This window comes from Cibotium barometz, chromosome 47, assembly GCF_041138505.1.
Source record: "Cibotium barometz isolate CiBa-2024 chromosome 47, ASM4113850v1, whole genome shotgun sequence".
NCBI classification, from domain to species: domain Eukaryota; kingdom Viridiplantae; phylum Streptophyta; class Polypodiopsida; order Cyatheales; family Cibotiaceae; genus Cibotium; species Cibotium barometz.
This window is the reverse complement of record NC_141092.1, coordinates 8,774,074-8,789,534: the sequence shown is the minus strand read 5'-3', so window position 1 is coordinate 8,789,534 and position 15,461 is coordinate 8,774,074. Positions and strand designations below refer to the sequence as shown.

The window sequence follows — 15,461 nt, the reverse complement described above, 5'->3', positions numbered from 1 at the left end:
AGCTCTCTAGGCTTCATCTTCTGCTTCAGGCATCTTATTCTCCCTCTCAATGAAAGGCTATAAACAATCTACATCAAGTTGTTTACCTCTCTCTCTCTCTCTCTCTCTCCTGCTCACAGCTGAGTTTACTGTGTGACTGTTCAATTTGGGTGGTCTAACAGAAGACTCCAAGCTACTATTCATTTCCAAGAAAGTGACCTAATAGCCTTGCTCAGACGTCTTTACTTGGAATCACAGGGACATGAATAAAATCCCTTTTAAAGTGGTTTTGTTCTATTTCATGTCATGTATTTCAGGAAACAGGTGGGTTGAGAGTAGACTGTCCAAAACCATTGTTGGGAACTTCTCATTACTAAGGAATTGGGCATTATGATTAGAAGTTCAATGGTTTAAGCAATGCTGTAGCCATTTGTTGGTTTGAAGTGGTTTGCTACTTCCTTTAATGGGTTTTCTTAAGAGAGGAACACCATAAGCTTTGCCATAATATTCTGTCTGATATGATTTGCTGACTGGTGCAGAGGAATAATGGTGGAAAAAAGTGCACAAAACGGTGGCAACTCTGATACTATGCGGGTTGGCTCGTGGTATGCAGTGCCAGATCTATGGTTACGTGATTACCACATTTCAGTGCCATTAGATTACACCTCAGTAGATTCAGCTCGTATCACTCTTTTTGTGAGGGAAGTTATTGCAAGTAAGTCAACTTTTGCCTGTTACTTCTTCTGCTTGATGGTGGTGAGAACAAAGTATTCCTGTGCTTTTTTTTTTCCCAATTTTGATAGTACGTTTACTTATGTTTATGCTGCGAGTGAGTGAAGGAATGAAGCACAGGGAAAGTGGAGCCTTTACATGTCTTAATCTAGCGTAGACCAAGGAACAGCAGAAGTTTTGATCAAGAGGACTTTAAGAAAGATACATATTCACAGGTTTCCTATGCGAAGTTTGAGAAAAGTGGTTCATTCAACTGTGTTATTTCTGGTTTATGGAGTGTCTATATGGATCAATTCGTGGTGAATAAAAGTGACATTCTCAAGGCAAGCAATTGACTGATGATGAAAAAGACAGCCTAAGTTACACTCAAGTGCTATGCAAAGTTTAACCTTAGAGAGAGACCCTTCTATTAGTTAAAAACAAACGTCCATCCATGGGGGACACAACCCTCTGTAGACGTAAAATGCTCAAAGAAAAGAAGGGGTTCACTCCGTGGCTGGCTGCTCTCAGAGGGAGATTACATCCTGGGGGGGGGGGGGGGGGGGGGGGGGTGGTTTGTTCGGGGCGGGGGTGTTTGGGGGGAAGCCTCCCATGCTGGTGAGGAAGGGGCCACTGCAATTATGCAGGAAGGCCGAGTCTCCTGCCAATCGATACCAATGTCCATGCAAGGTGTGGATATTGTCTGTCCAAATGCAGCCGATGGACTCTCCTGGAGGGGTGAGAGTACCCTCGATAGCCTTGCTACAGCATGCATGCCAAATGTGCCAGGCGGCGATACTGCTAATGATCTTTCACCTTTGGTCAGTGTGGGTGCTGGGGGTCGAAGGGGACACCGGGCCATTGATGCTATGATGGCAGTGATCCTAAAGTGTGTAAGCTGAAATGCACCATCGTTGTCATGGAGGAGGGCTAGTTCTGCCTCTGCGGCCCAGGCTATGGTCCACCAAGTAACTGCCCCGGCAGTCCCTAGATTTGCCGTGAAGAGCCAAAAGATCTGCCACCAAACCTGTTGTGCCTTTGCGAAATCCCAAAGGCAGTGGCGCGAAGACTCTTGGTGGAATCTGCACTTGGTGCAAGAGGCCGGACGTCCCCTGATGGCCAGCCAGGTGCTGACCCGTGAGGCTCATGTGAGCAACCTGCTAAACGAAGAGGGTGTCCTTCCTAGGTCGGAAGCTGTCCCACAGCCGCTTCCAGGAGTCGGAGAGGAAGCACTGGGAAGGGGTGGGGGATGCCATGAGAGCTCCAATGCCGTGCTGCGGTTGGGGTGCCCTCAATCCTAGCCATCTGGATCCACCTACCCAGCTCGAGTGAGTACTCGAAAAACGGAAAACCTAGGTGCTTGCTTGCAACTTTGACTGGAGAAGGGTTGGCCTGCCAGTTGTGGATGTGGTGGCCAATAACCTGAACCCTCCACTTTGGAGTGTTGCAATCCTCCTCTGAAAGGGGTCCCTGTACACCAGTAGCAACCGTGGCTGTGTAAGGTCCACATACCTGGAAACCCTAGGTTTGCATACATGGAAACCCTAATAGGGTTAGAAGTAACCTGCATCGAATCTGAATCGATGACCTTGATAGATTGTGGCTAGCGACTCCTGGCCATAATCTCCATTTCAGAGCCACCCTCAAGCCAAGGGTCGAATTGTTGTGAGTCAACCAGGCCTCGATAGAGCCAGTGTCCCACACGACGAACGCGCTTGCCCACTTGCAGTGGTTGGATTGTTGTGAGTCAACCAGGCCTCGATAGAGCTAGTGTCCCACACGACCAATGCGCTTGCCCACTTGCAGTCGTTGGATGCGAAAGAAGATGCTCTGCACAGACTCACAGACTAAACATGCACATGCCTCTTGTTGGTGCTTCTCTTGTGTGTGCATTGGTCAATTGTGGAGATTGATCCGCAATTTTCGTTGGTCGGGTTTGGATGGCACCATAGACACTCGTGCCAAGGTAGCTTGCCTCATAGTTATTCAGCCCAGACAAGAGGAGGGGCATAATATTATTGATCTGGATGTTCAGTGCAGGGCGTTGCTCTACAAACTTGTGGTCAGAGGTTTCCTACCAGGCAGCACTGAGCCTTGGAAGGATTTTCTTGTCTCAGACTTATGGATATACACCCCGTGTTGGGAGAGATTGGTTGCCTAGCACACGGTTTTTGTTCAGAGAGGCTGATATCAAGGTACCATCTTTCCCTCTTATTGTAGCCATTGTCAGAGCATGGAGAAGCATGAGACCATTTTTGCGACAAAGGCTTGCTAGGTCTTTGGGGGTGTGTTCTCATCACGGGAAAAAAATCCCTACCAGCACAGGGTAAAAAGTGCCCATGATCAGCTTTGTTTACACCTGAACTTCTTGGAGGCAGAAGGCTAACAAACCCCTCTTAAGTGAATGGCGTGAACAGATATAGGGTGTAGCAGGCTACCTTGGTAAAGGTAATAAGTTTAGAGCTTGTCGGAAAGCTTCAAACTTCTCCTTGGTAAGGATCTTGGTAAATCCATCTGCCATATTGGCCTGTGTCGGCACATAGGTCAAGGCTATCTCTCCAGCATGGAGCCATTCCCTGACATAGTGATAATGTACCTCAATGTACTTCGTCCTTGCATAGAATACTAGATTCCGTGCAACTGCTAATGCACTTTGACTGTCTGTGTAAAGGGTGGTAGCTGACTGCTGTTCGATACCAAGATTAGCCAAAAGATGTCGGAGCTAGACACTTTCCACAATAGTTGTGAATGCTGCCCTGTATTGAGCTTCACAGCTAGATGTGGCTAGTGTCGGTTGCTTTTTGTTGAGCCACGAGGTGCATGAGCTGCCAAAAAGGAAATAGTATCCATTGGTTGACACTCGTGTCGGAACATCCTGCCCAGTCATTGTCTGTGTAGGTAGACAGGCATAGAGAAGACTCACTGCTGTAAAACAATGCATAGTGCTGAGTGCCTTGAAGGTAGCAGAAGACACGCTTCACTGCTTGCCAATCGTGAGTGCCGAGACAATGCATAAACCTGCTCAATTGTCACACTGCATAATGAACATCTAGACATGTATCGTAGAGATGTATAAGGCATCCACAGCTTGCTGATAGGTGGCTACATCAAAAGGCTTAGAAGAATCCTCAATTGATAGTTGAAGATCGGGTTCCATAGGAGTAGAAACAGGTTTGCAATCTGTCATTTGAAATCATTCCAAAAGGCTGCTGAATGTATCTTTGTTGAGATAACATGATGCCCCCCTCAGTTGGAACAAATTGGATACCCAATAATAATGCAGAAGACTTATGTCGGAAATGTCAAATGTATTCTACAGGTCAGCAATGAAAGCTGCAATGTGCCCCGGTCCTAGCTTGGCATATGCTACATCCTCTTGGCCTGGATGTCAGCCCGTACTCTGAGCCTGGGGGCCCCTTGTTACATGCACCGAGGTTGATCGTGATAACACACAACGTGGCCTTATTTATACCTATATGTGGTGAGAACCTGTAGCATCAACTTTAGAGAGTAGGGAGAGAGAAGAGAACGTAGAATGTAGAATGTAGAAGACGACACAGTATTGGGTCCCAATACCCACTGAAGGCCCGCTCTGCAAGCAGGAGTATTTGCTTATATTATTCTTTGGAGAAATGCTGTACAATGCTGAGTAGAAATGATATGAATGCCCAACGCAAGGATGAGGAGGCCCAAACGTCGGCAGAGTATCCAGCTATCCCGAGGCTCTGCTGAAGACTCTCCTTGGCCACTGATACAAGTCCAGATGACTGAAGGACTGCACGTATGCTGGCTGAGATGTAGAGTAACTTCCTTGTTGCCTGGAGATGAGCAGGACTGCTGAGTGCTGATTTTCACTGCTGAATACCTGAATGGGTTTACGTGGGCCGAGGAGAGGCTTTTATACCTCATCAGGTCAGCAGTCGGCTGCCTCAAGAGGCTGTCGGCTGATGCAAATATGTCCCACAATTGAGAAAAGCCTAGTCGACTGCCGAAAACACCCTTACGACTGCTAACTGCCAGTCGGCCACCATTAAATGCTGGTCGGGTACTGCACATCCAGTCGGCTGACCCTTAGATGCTGGTTTTTTCTATTTAATAGACTTAAATGTGACATGCTTATATGACAAGTGTTGCTTCGAAACCTGTCCATTTATTCCAAGGAGACGAAACAAAACGAAACAGAGGCTTTCGAAATGACGAAACGACGAAACTTTTCTTGTGACTATGGTGATAGTATGGAAGTGGAGTAGCATTTGATAGGGGTGAACTCTTGTGGTCATTGAAGGGGACAATCGAGTTTTTGAATTAGGGTGGTACATGCATGCATCAATAGCTGGACACTTATGCAGAAGAGCATGACTTCTAACCTCTTTTTTTGTCAATGGAAGAAAAGCTGGAAAAAAGGAGCAGCGGATGCCTTGTCTACTGTTCTTGCAGGGAGGGCCAGGCTTTGAAAGCCCTCGTCCTTTAGAAGCCGGTGGGTGGCTGAAGAGAGCTTGCAAGGAATTTCGTGTCATTCTTCTAGACCAGGCATGGAAACTCCAGACAGTGTCTAGTTTTAATTTTAGAAGTGATTATGCATGCCTTAAAATATTTAAGTTCTCTCTGAATGTATGCTTATGAGAGGTTTTTGCATTGCAGCGTGGTACAGGTCTGTCAACTCCGTTAACTACCTCTTCTTTGAGTCAATTCACATCCGCCCAGCAACAGGCAGATTATCTGCAACACTTTCGAGCTGACAGTATTGTAAAGGATGCTGAGTATGTGAGAGCCTGTTTGGTTCCAGATAAAGAGCCCTGGACTGTCCTTGGACAGGTTTTTCTTTGCTTATTATCTTTTATAACTGTTTCTACTGATCTCAGCATTTAGATCGTCAATGCCAACACATCTTGTTTCCTTGCAGAGCTATGGTGGATTCTGTGCAGTCACATACCTCAGCTTTGCTTCAGCTGGGCTGAAACAGGTGCTGCTAACTGGTGGTCTTCCACCTGTGGGTCCAGGTTGCTCGGCAGAACTGGTTTATCACACATGCTTTAAACGAGTACTGCAACAGAACAAGAAGTTCTATAGTCGCTTTCCAGAGACTGTGAAAACAGTCCAAGAAATTGTTCTCCATCTTCACGACTCTGAAGGAGGGGTCTCTCTTTTCTCTCTCCTTTGAAGCTTTTAGTTTTGTTTTTTTAATTCAAAATTTCCCCTCTTCAAACTTTCGTGTGCGCACTTGCTTATCTCCTATGTTTTGCTTGGGAAAGTAAGCATTTGCATCCTTTTTTTTTCTTCTGATTTTCAATAAATATCATAAAGAAATTTATCATAATGGCCTGTTACCTTTATTTAAGCTCAATAGCTGATGTTTGAATCCTGGCTATCTTTTGGGACTTATACTTAGTGATGTTGCACTTAATGGGCTCTTTGGAGTAGAGTGTCAGGAAGTGACATCCCTAGCTCTATTTTAGACAGTCTATCTAGTTCTCATGTTAAGATCATCCATATGGCCTTCTTGTTGTAGATGCTAGCAGAGATTGTGAAAGAGGGTTGTCTCAAAAGGTTTCAAAAGGCGACTTGACATAATGAAAAATTTTAATAATGCAGGGAAATATCGCAAAGAAACGGATCATGAGAGTGTAGTGATGCCTAAGTGTACCCATGGGAAACATTTTTATGTCCGGAAATTGATATGACTAGAGGCTGTTCTATTCATTCTGCAACATTTTCTCTTACCCAAAACCTTACAAAGACTGGCGATTATTTCTGTTCTATCATTAGCTCTCCCTTTAGCGACATAGCCAACACGATGTGTTCATATACTACAGTTGGTTTTTCCTTCACAAGAATTTGTATCTGAACCAAATACCCTTAAGTGTGAAACATCTCACTTACGCTCTCGAAAAGCTTCTCAGGAGGCATATGTCAGATTGCTTCCACTGAGAGCCTTTTCATTGAGATGTGTATATTACTTGATTGTTTTGACATCCTGTGCGCAACAACTATTGCTCAAGTCTGTTGCCTTCAACATGCGTGTCCACGCTAGATTCTTGACTTCCTTGATTTCCTATCAGTTGAAATGAAAGCGTCCACTTAAGACAGGACTAGAACCCTCAGAGGAGGTACCATATACAAAAATCTCAAAAGAGGAGAGACGAATTTGGAGGGGGGTTTCCGGGGGGAAGTCACAATGGGGGCCTGTAATGCCATTCAACACTGGAGTGCCCTCAAGAAAGGAAGGGAATCAGGCTCCAATCACGAAAGAAGGCAGCCCTGTGCTGCTACTTGCTCTCTGAATCCAGGTGTCCACAAAAGGTGTGGATAAGGTCTGTCCAAATTGAGCGGATGGCCTTCACACCCCCACTTTCTTGGATCTTGTTCAGCTGACCCAGGGGGTGGTTCTCCCAAAGCCACAAATGCCAAGGGAGGCCATTTGCAACTTTGAGAGGGGAGGGGTCAATGTGCTCGATGTGCCATTTGTGATTATGGAAGCCTACTATTTGCACCTGCTGTTTTGAAGCCAGATAGTCCTCAGAGGGTGCTCCTGTAAACTTGAGCCGGCCCTGGCTGCCTACCACAAATGCTAGAGAGCGGTGGATCGTCAACAGGATGTCAAGTCGGGAGAAATTACCAACCCTTTTTTTTTGGGGGGGGGGGTGTTGTTGGCTAGAGGTTTGCGCCGTTCGCAAGGAATGACCTAATTGATGTCAAGCCAAAGGTGTTTGCTTTTCTTGAGATCTGCGAGTTTCTCTGTTTGCACAGGGGTGCTGATCTTTGAAGCAGATCCAAGCCAATAGCTGCAGTCGGCCCAATTATCGCCCCCCCCAAGCAATATGAGAATGGGTGCCCAGGAGCTGGCCCACTGGCCAGAGGGGAGGCGGATAAGCATGTTTCACACCAAGGGCTGATGGAGCCGCACATCATTGCTGGAGGGAGGAGATTAGAAGAGGGTTGGTTGAAGGGTATCCTAGGCTTGGAAGAAGCTGGCCACAAATTTGTCCTAGAATTAGGTGCCAAACTTGTGGATTGGGGCCTCTGAGAAGATCCATTGGTTAAGTTGAAGGGTATCCTAGGCTTGGAAAAGGCTGACCACAAATTTGTCCTAGGAGGAGGTACCAAACTTGTGGATTGGGGCCTCTGAGAAGATCCATTGGTGGGTAAGGGCTGCCACGAGGAGTACAGGCTGAAATGCACAGTGGTCATAAAAGACAGACAACTTGAATGGCTGACAAGTTAAATGGTTCTCATTGCTGCCTATGTAAGCTGTGAGATTACAGTCACAAAGTGATCATAAAAGACAGACAACTCGAACCAATCTCTGGAAACAAGTTAACTGGTTATCTCATGGCTGCACTAAAATGTAAGCTCTTCTTGAGCAGATTAGCCCCCTCTGTATACATTGTGGTTAAGATCATTCTACTCAGTTTGTGTACAGCTTCCTTTGTAGTCAATTATATTTTCTACGCACTGCACAAGTTGAGAGCCGGCTTTCACTTGCAGTGTCCTTTCATTAACGCTCTCTTTGCTGATTAGATCCACAAAACTTTGTCAGTGTGTGTATACAGCTTGTCAATTCTTCCTCCTCAATGAGTGTTGAAGTCTTGGTTCAAACTTGATGCTCAAGAATTGATGTTTTGGAAACAAAATAGCTTATCATTCATGCTTCATTTTTGGAATAAAAGTTTCTTGGCCTGCAGTCTTATGTGCTAAAAGAGTTTTAGCTGGCTAACACACGTCATTTGATGTTTGATGATTTTTTTATAGATATGTTGAATAGTGCAAAAATTTAAGATGGTGCATGATTTCATTACAAGGATGTGGCGAAACCACACCATTTTTAAAACGTGTTCAGATGTGATCAGAGCTGTCTGCTGGGCTTTACGAGCTTGAATTTTTTCAAATTACAGGCTACTCAAAAAACATTTTTTCAACTCAAGTTTTTATTGGGGGTCTCTAGCAGGTAGACCTACCATCTGGTGGCAAATTAAGCCCACGTGGTCTACAACTCTTAGGGTTATCTGGATTGGGATCAAGTGGAGGCTTTGAACGCCTACATTACTTGTAAGACTTATGCCTTGTAACATTTTGTAGTTAATTCTTCTTTTTAAAAAAAGTTGACGTGTGGAGTGTTATGCATTGTGGTTGCCAGGTTGGAGAGGGCGTGGGACCCTGTGTTAGTGCATGGATGTCAGAAGAAACTTAGTAATGCTTTTCTCCGAATGGTAGTCTAGTCTTTGTATTTCAACTTTTTTCTTCCACATTCTTTTTTTATCAAAATAATCTATTACCAGTACACCTTCATGCTTCAGATGCTATTAATGACATACTTTGATTTAATGTGATTTTTTCATCGGGCAGTTTGAGAATTGGCTTCCTTTTGATACAAATCCCTTGTATGCTTTGATGCACGAGTCGATATATTGCCAGGCATGTGCTTTTGGACTTGGGCTTTTGCACTTCTACAAGAGGTTTATGTGTAACACAAGGTTAGACTAAGGGCTTAGTGGGAAGGATTTTCTCTGTTGGTTCAGGGTGCGGCATCAAATTGGGCAGCTCATAGGGTACGAGATGAGTTTGGAGATCAGTTTGATGCAGTGAAGGCCGCAAAAGGTGGACAACCTGTTCTGTTTACAGGAGAGGTGATTGATTCTTATATGGCAGTGTTCAAATAACAACAGCAAATAGATCATGCAGTACCACCATCTTAAGCCGGTAATTTTTTGGTGTTGACCGTTTGTGTTGAGCAGATGGTTTTTCCATGGATGTTTGATGAGTTTGCAGCTTTGGGTCCATTAAAGGAGGTGGCCAATATCTTGGCGGCCAAAGAAGATTGGCCTCCTCTGTATGATAAAGTAGCTCTACAATCAAACCAAGTAAGCTTGTTCCCTTTTTTAAAATCTTCTTTCGGCATGTTGAATAAGGTCACCTGGCAAGGTTTCTTCTCTTTCCCCTTGTTAGGCAGCTCCTCTGTCCAAAAGAAACACAGCTTGCTTCTAAATCTTAGGGCAGATGTGCACGTCATGTCAAGGTTTCAGCAATCAGGGGGCCCAAGTTTTTAACAAGATGTTGCAGGCATCAACATGTAAGAGCTTCATGTCAAGTGAATCATCCTTCAGAGATGGTAGATATTTTGAACCTTCAACAGCCCATGCCATGATGCCAGATGGGAATCTTTCAGAATCATTGTCATTGAGGAGTAGCATGTCAAGTTGATTTTAAATCCTCAAGCCCAATGCCATGTTGCTGAACGGGGAATTTGGAGTCACTATGAGATAGATTGGGTTGTATGGTTATTTCTTCACCCTTACGTATCTGGGAAGATGTAGCAGGGCTGGTTGCCCGGTACACTATGCGGTGGCTCTCCTCTGGACAGTATGTCCGGAGCCATCCTCTATGCTCACAGCAGCGCAACACACGAGACCCTACGTAGCAAACACAACACAAAGAGACCAGACGAGCCTGCGGAAGGAACAGAACGCTTGCACTAATCGGAGAACACTTGATACAGGTCCCCCATTGTGCTGTGCACACTCAGCAGTGGTCACAACGAAGAGGACGACACAACTCAAAGACTGGTGACAAACACAGAGGTACAAGTGGTATCAGGGAAGAGCATAAGGATGTCCTCAAGGTGAGAGGATGATGCCCAGTATAAGGATGTCTTCTAAGGTGGGATGAGGGCCATATATGCCTGAGGTCGAGACGGTGGCATCTCCTATCCTTAGTGGATGCCTTGGGTGGCAGTGTAGCCTATGGTGGAATCTCCTATCTCTGGAGATGCGGTGGAGTGTCAGTCGGTGCCGTTGGAGCCTTCAATGCACCTCCTTGTGTGGTGGTGCGTCTCCACTTGATGATCCATGCTTGGCGCCTCCGTTGACTCACCAGTCACGCTTTGCAGTGGACAGTCCTCATCGGTGGACAGTTCAGGTTGCATCTTGGTGGACAGTCCAGGTGTGTGGGCACCCTTGGTGGCTACAGGTCGCCCACCACGAGAGTGCTCACCATCCTCGGTGAGGAAGATAGAAGTATGTTGCTTGGAGAAGTACCCTTGGGGAGTTTTTTTTTCATCATCAACCACCAAGACATGAGAAGGTGGGTTCAGGCTTGCATCACCACAGACCAAACCGTCCCCCCTATTGGACCAAGGGCAGGTTTAACCCTCTGCCCCCTTGGCTCCTAAACTTCTCAATACACAAATGTTTAACTCTAGCATTATGCCCAGCCATACAATCGACAAAACCATATACACATGATTGATAAAGTTACATGTCTGCATGAAAATGCACCCAAGATGCGACTTAAAGCACCATACTTATGTCTGTGCCGATGATGTTACCTTCCAACCATGTGAATAACCACGTACTAGTGGGACTATTGGCCCTTGAAATGATTCAGTAAGAGGCCATTGGACTAGAAGCTCAAAGACCCGTCATCAACCCAGGTCCCTGTACCAGAGATTCCAAAAGTGGCACTAACGCTCTGGCTGAGTGGTGGTCTTTTCCAATCCCTGGAATTAAGAACTTGCACTGGGTGGGATCCTTGTCTGTTAACGTGCACCCAAGTCGGCCCTTGAAGGAGCTACCTACCCTGTGAACAGAACGTTGTCCCAACAGGTCCTCGCTTGTGCTCAGAGGGGACTCAACTGACAATGACGGATTTGGGAGTAGGTGGGGCTGACAGAAGGCAAGGGTGTGCATTGCATTGCGCAGGGTGGTAGGGGGGGTGATAGGGTGGTGGATAAGTGCAAGTGGCGATAGGTGAGAGGGGTGGACGATATCTGCAGAGCAGGTGGGCCCATACGTAGGTGGCGGAGGTAGATGATGAGCAAAATGAGAGCCCGATCGGTGGGGTAGCAAGTTGGTGTGAAAATGGCGGTCCTCACAGCAGCCGATCTGTTTGCCACATCAGCAGGCGGCCGAGCCAGATGAACAGGTCACAATGGGCGCCAGGCAACCGATGTGAAAATCCGGTGAGTGGAAACAGGCAGCCGGAATGCCTAACAACAGCCCCTGCACGGCCAGTTTGGTGTGAATGGCAAGGACACGGCGAGCTGGCCAGGAGTGCACGGTGTGAAGCAGTGGTGTTGCAACCCGAGCACGAAGATGAGCAATAGGTTGCGGATGACAGGGCGATGAGAGAGAGTGGGGAGAGGTGTTGAAAGAGAAGGAAAAAGGGGGCAATGAGGCAAAGGGGGGAAAGAAGGCAATGAGAAAAAAAAAGGAAAAGGGGGGCTGGTGGGGAGTCGACGAGGTAAGGGTCGAAGAGTGGGGAACGGTTAATTGACGAGAGGGGGGAACAGGTAGGCGACGGGGCGGCTGGTAGTTAACGAGGGAGGGGATGGTTAGTCAAAGAGGAGGGGGAGGTGGGTAGTCGACGAAGGGGGAGAATCCGGATGGTGAGAGGAGACAAAGAGGGTGGGCACTGGGAAGCCGGTGGATGGCGGACAGCCGAAAGGAAGGGGAGTTGGTGGACAGCCAAGCAAGGCGGATGGTCGAGGAGAGATACAGATGGTAGACAGCTGATGAGAAGGGTGGCGGGCAGCCGATGGGGAATATGAGGTGGCGGGCAACCACCGATGGAGATGTGGGGGGAACAATCGATGAGAGAGAAAGATGATGGGACAGCGGCGGACAATTGATCAGGGTGGGCAGGTCAGTTTGGGAAGTGGCAAGAGGGCATCCGTGAGGGTGGTGTGGTTGGAAAGGATGGCGGCCAAGCGATCAAGTCTAAGGAGTGGCACAAGGATGTCCGTGAGGGTGGTGTGGTTGGAAAGGATGGCCGCCAAGCGAACAAGTCGAAGGAGTGGCACAAGGACGTCCGTGAGGGTGTGGTTAGAGAGGATGGCCCCCGAGAGAAGAGGATGGCCGCCAAGGGTGGACGGTAAAAAGGATGTCCGTGAGGATGGCCGCCAAGAAGGTAAGGCGAGAATTATAAGAGCACGTCGTCTCTAGAGAGGATGGTGAGCAGGACATCCGCCAAGAGGCGATGATGAAAAGGACATCCGCCAATAGGGGATGATGAAAAGGACGTCCGCCGAGAGGTGGCTGGTGAAAAGGACGTCCTCTAGAGGGGTTTGAGGTGGGAAGGAGGAGCAGCCAAGTTAGAGGATGTCCGCCAAGGATTGAAAAGGACGTCCACAGAGACCCAGAGGAAGGTGAAAAGGACGTCCTCCAGAGTGAAAGTTAGAGGATGTTATGGAATGAAACAAGGAAGAAACGGAAGGTGGTACAAGGGGAGGAAGCAGTAGAACATGGGTGGAACATGGTGTAATAATGGATGGTGCCATAGGGTGGAAGCGGACAGCCCAGCGGACCTCCCAAAATTGAAGAGGCGTGTCCCAGAGGGGGTGAAAGGAGCAGCTGATGGCACAAAAGAAGGGTTAGTGGATGGGCGGACCAGTAGGAAAGGAGGGTTGGGACGAACCAAGGGGTGTAGTGGATGAACGAGGCGTTTTCTTTACCTTTTTTTTTTCATTTCTCTTTCTTTTTTTTTTTTTGGAGGGAAACTTGCTTGCCAAGGTGGGTGGGGCTTGTGTGGGGTTTTTGTGGGAGTTGATCTTGTGGTGGCTGGTTCCAAACACATTGGCATGCCCAACTCACACAGCTGATGATCAGGTGTTGAATTGTGGCTTGGAGTGAAAGGAAAGACTCCCACATGGTGGGGTGATAGGAGTTGTCTGCTTGGGGTGGCCTTGTGGGACTAGAATGGGACGAGGGTCATAGGCATGGCCATTAGAGATAGGAGGTGGCACTGGCCTACCAAAGTGGCCAATGGTGCTAGAGGTTGTAGGATGGTTGGGAAGATAGCCAGGAGATGGGTAAGTGTGAGTAGCAAGGATCAAGGGCGTTCGTGATGGCGTGTGCAGAAGGGGAAGGAGATTCATGGGTGGCCCTTGTGGGGTGGGTAGAGGAGGTAAGGTTGAGGATGATCGAGAGGAAATAAGGTGACCATGGAATAGATGGTGCAGAGTAGAAGGGTAACTAGGCTTGCTTAGCTATGAAGTAGATTGTACAAGGGAAGGGTGCCAGTAGGAATGTTGATGTTGGTGAGGAAGTGAGGGTGGTGGAACCATCGACAGTTGGGAGTTGGGCACAGATGTGGAGGCCAGAGGAAATTTCTTCCTCATGCAATGATTCTTGGCTCGATTGGAGATGGGTCCTTTCACGTTCGGGACATGGGTGGGCTCTTTTGCATAGTCACATGGGACGCGAAATGGGGACGGGGAACGGGGACGGAAAATATTGAGAATGGCCATTCCTTGTGACTATAGAGTGACATTGGACGGGAAGATGCTGCCATCCCCAACATTTCCGAGTCTAAAAATGCCCATTCCCTGTGACTATGCTCGTTTGGCCCGCCTTCTTGGGGCTCTCTGTATTGACTTCCACCATGTAGGATGTGAGGCTTTCTGCTGCCTAGAGCCAGTCAAGGAATTCCGACTCATCACCATGGGGAACAAGGCCTTCTTCTGTCGGCCAAGAAGTGGTTGTGGGAGAGTTGGAAGAAGAAACAGGAGCTACTGTGGCACCACGGATTCCTTGATCTAGACCTTCCTCCAGTTTGAGTTCCTGTGGGCCATGCTCTTGAGGAATCCACAATCGGTCAGAATCCACAATCGGTCAGAATCACAATCGTGTAGGACACCGATACTCCTTAGCCATGGACGACCAATGAGTAAAGAGTAGGCCCCTCTAACTTTAGGAAGCCGGATCATCACAAAGTCGAGTAAGAATGGAATCCCTTGGATGACTACAGTGACTTCTTCCACTAGGCCGATAGGGGTCACCTCCCGTTGATTGGCCATCCGAACACAGAAGTTGGCTGGCCGTGTCACCTTGAGGCCTATTGCATGGAGTGTGAATTCCGGCATGAGGTTCACCCCAGAGCCACCGTCAACAATTGCCCTAGAAAGTGGGGTACCATGAATCTCCATAGAGAGGCGGGGCTCCGGTAGTTTGTAAGAGAGGGATTGGCACGGCTGATACTCATGCCTCCTGCAACACTGGAGGGAAGGGGAAACCCACCATACTGCCCACCACTAGAATTGGTGGACGTACCATTGAGTTGCTCCAACAGTGTACTGAGACATTGTTGGATTTTTGGGCTAATCCGGAGTAGGTCAAAGAGATTCACTGACATGGTATTTCCCTTGAGTAAATCCTCCACAGAGAAGGTTGTGAGCTTTGGTTTGGGATGTGGAAGGAAAGGGGTAGGTGGGTTATCTGACACAGAAGGTTGGTTGTGGAGGTCCTTGAAGGCCTGCAAGAAGGACTGATCTATGACTGTGCAGGGTACGGGTAGAGCTTTATCATCTGGCTCAACTTCTTGTTGCTCTTGAGGCATGGCCTTCCTTTGTGATCTGGTGACCACTGTGGTGGATGGTGGATCCTCATGGGTAGGTGTTGGGGTTGTGACTGACACCCCAAGAGTGGGAGAAAAAGGTTGGCAAGTGGACAGAAGATGTCCTATGGAAGAAGGATGTCCTTGAGATGGAGGATGTCCTACAGAGACTAAGTGGGTGGTGTGGGTAGGAAATGTGAAGTTGGAGGATGTGGATGGCCTTTACTTGGGGTAGTCCGGGTATAATGATCTTTGGATTCTTGACAGTTTCAGTAGGGCGGAGCACCTTCAGGAAGAGGAGAGTGGCTCTAGTAGTGATCGTATTCCCCACATCTATAGCAAAGAACGGGACGATTGCGAGGGTTACCAAATTTCACCGTCTGTAGATAGCCACCCGTAGGCGCTTATTTATCCACCGTAGGCAATGCCGCCGAGGGAGCACCAAG

The 15,461-nt window shown here is 47.6% G+C and overlaps 1 protein-coding gene across 2 annotated transcripts in view; it reads left to right on the top strand.

Moving 5' to 3' along the window:
* Nucleotides 1–15,461, top strand: part of LOC147611336 (alpha/beta-Hydrolases superfamily protein) — a 59,880-nt gene that overhangs the window by 18,410 nt on the left and 26,009 nt on the right. Inside the window, exons 2-10 of one of the 2 annotated variants that reach the window (XM_086784397.1) lie at nt 519–694; nt 5,084–5,220; nt 5,332–5,505; nt 5,594–5,827; nt 8,636–8,736; nt 8,825–8,897; nt 9,034–9,102; nt 9,207–9,314; nt 9,423–9,548. In XM_086784397.1, coding sequence (XP_086640523.1) covers nt 519–694; nt 5,084–5,220; nt 5,332–5,505; nt 5,594–5,827; nt 8,636–8,736; nt 8,825–8,897; nt 9,034–9,102; nt 9,207–9,314; nt 9,423–9,548 — 1,198 coding nt within the window. Of the gene's footprint in view, nt 1–518; nt 695–5,083; nt 5,221–5,331; nt 5,506–5,593; nt 5,828–8,632; nt 8,737–8,824; nt 8,898–9,033; nt 9,103–9,206; nt 9,315–9,422; nt 9,549–15,461 lie in introns of both variants that reach the window. The other variant, XM_086784396.1, reaches the window with a different exon arrangement.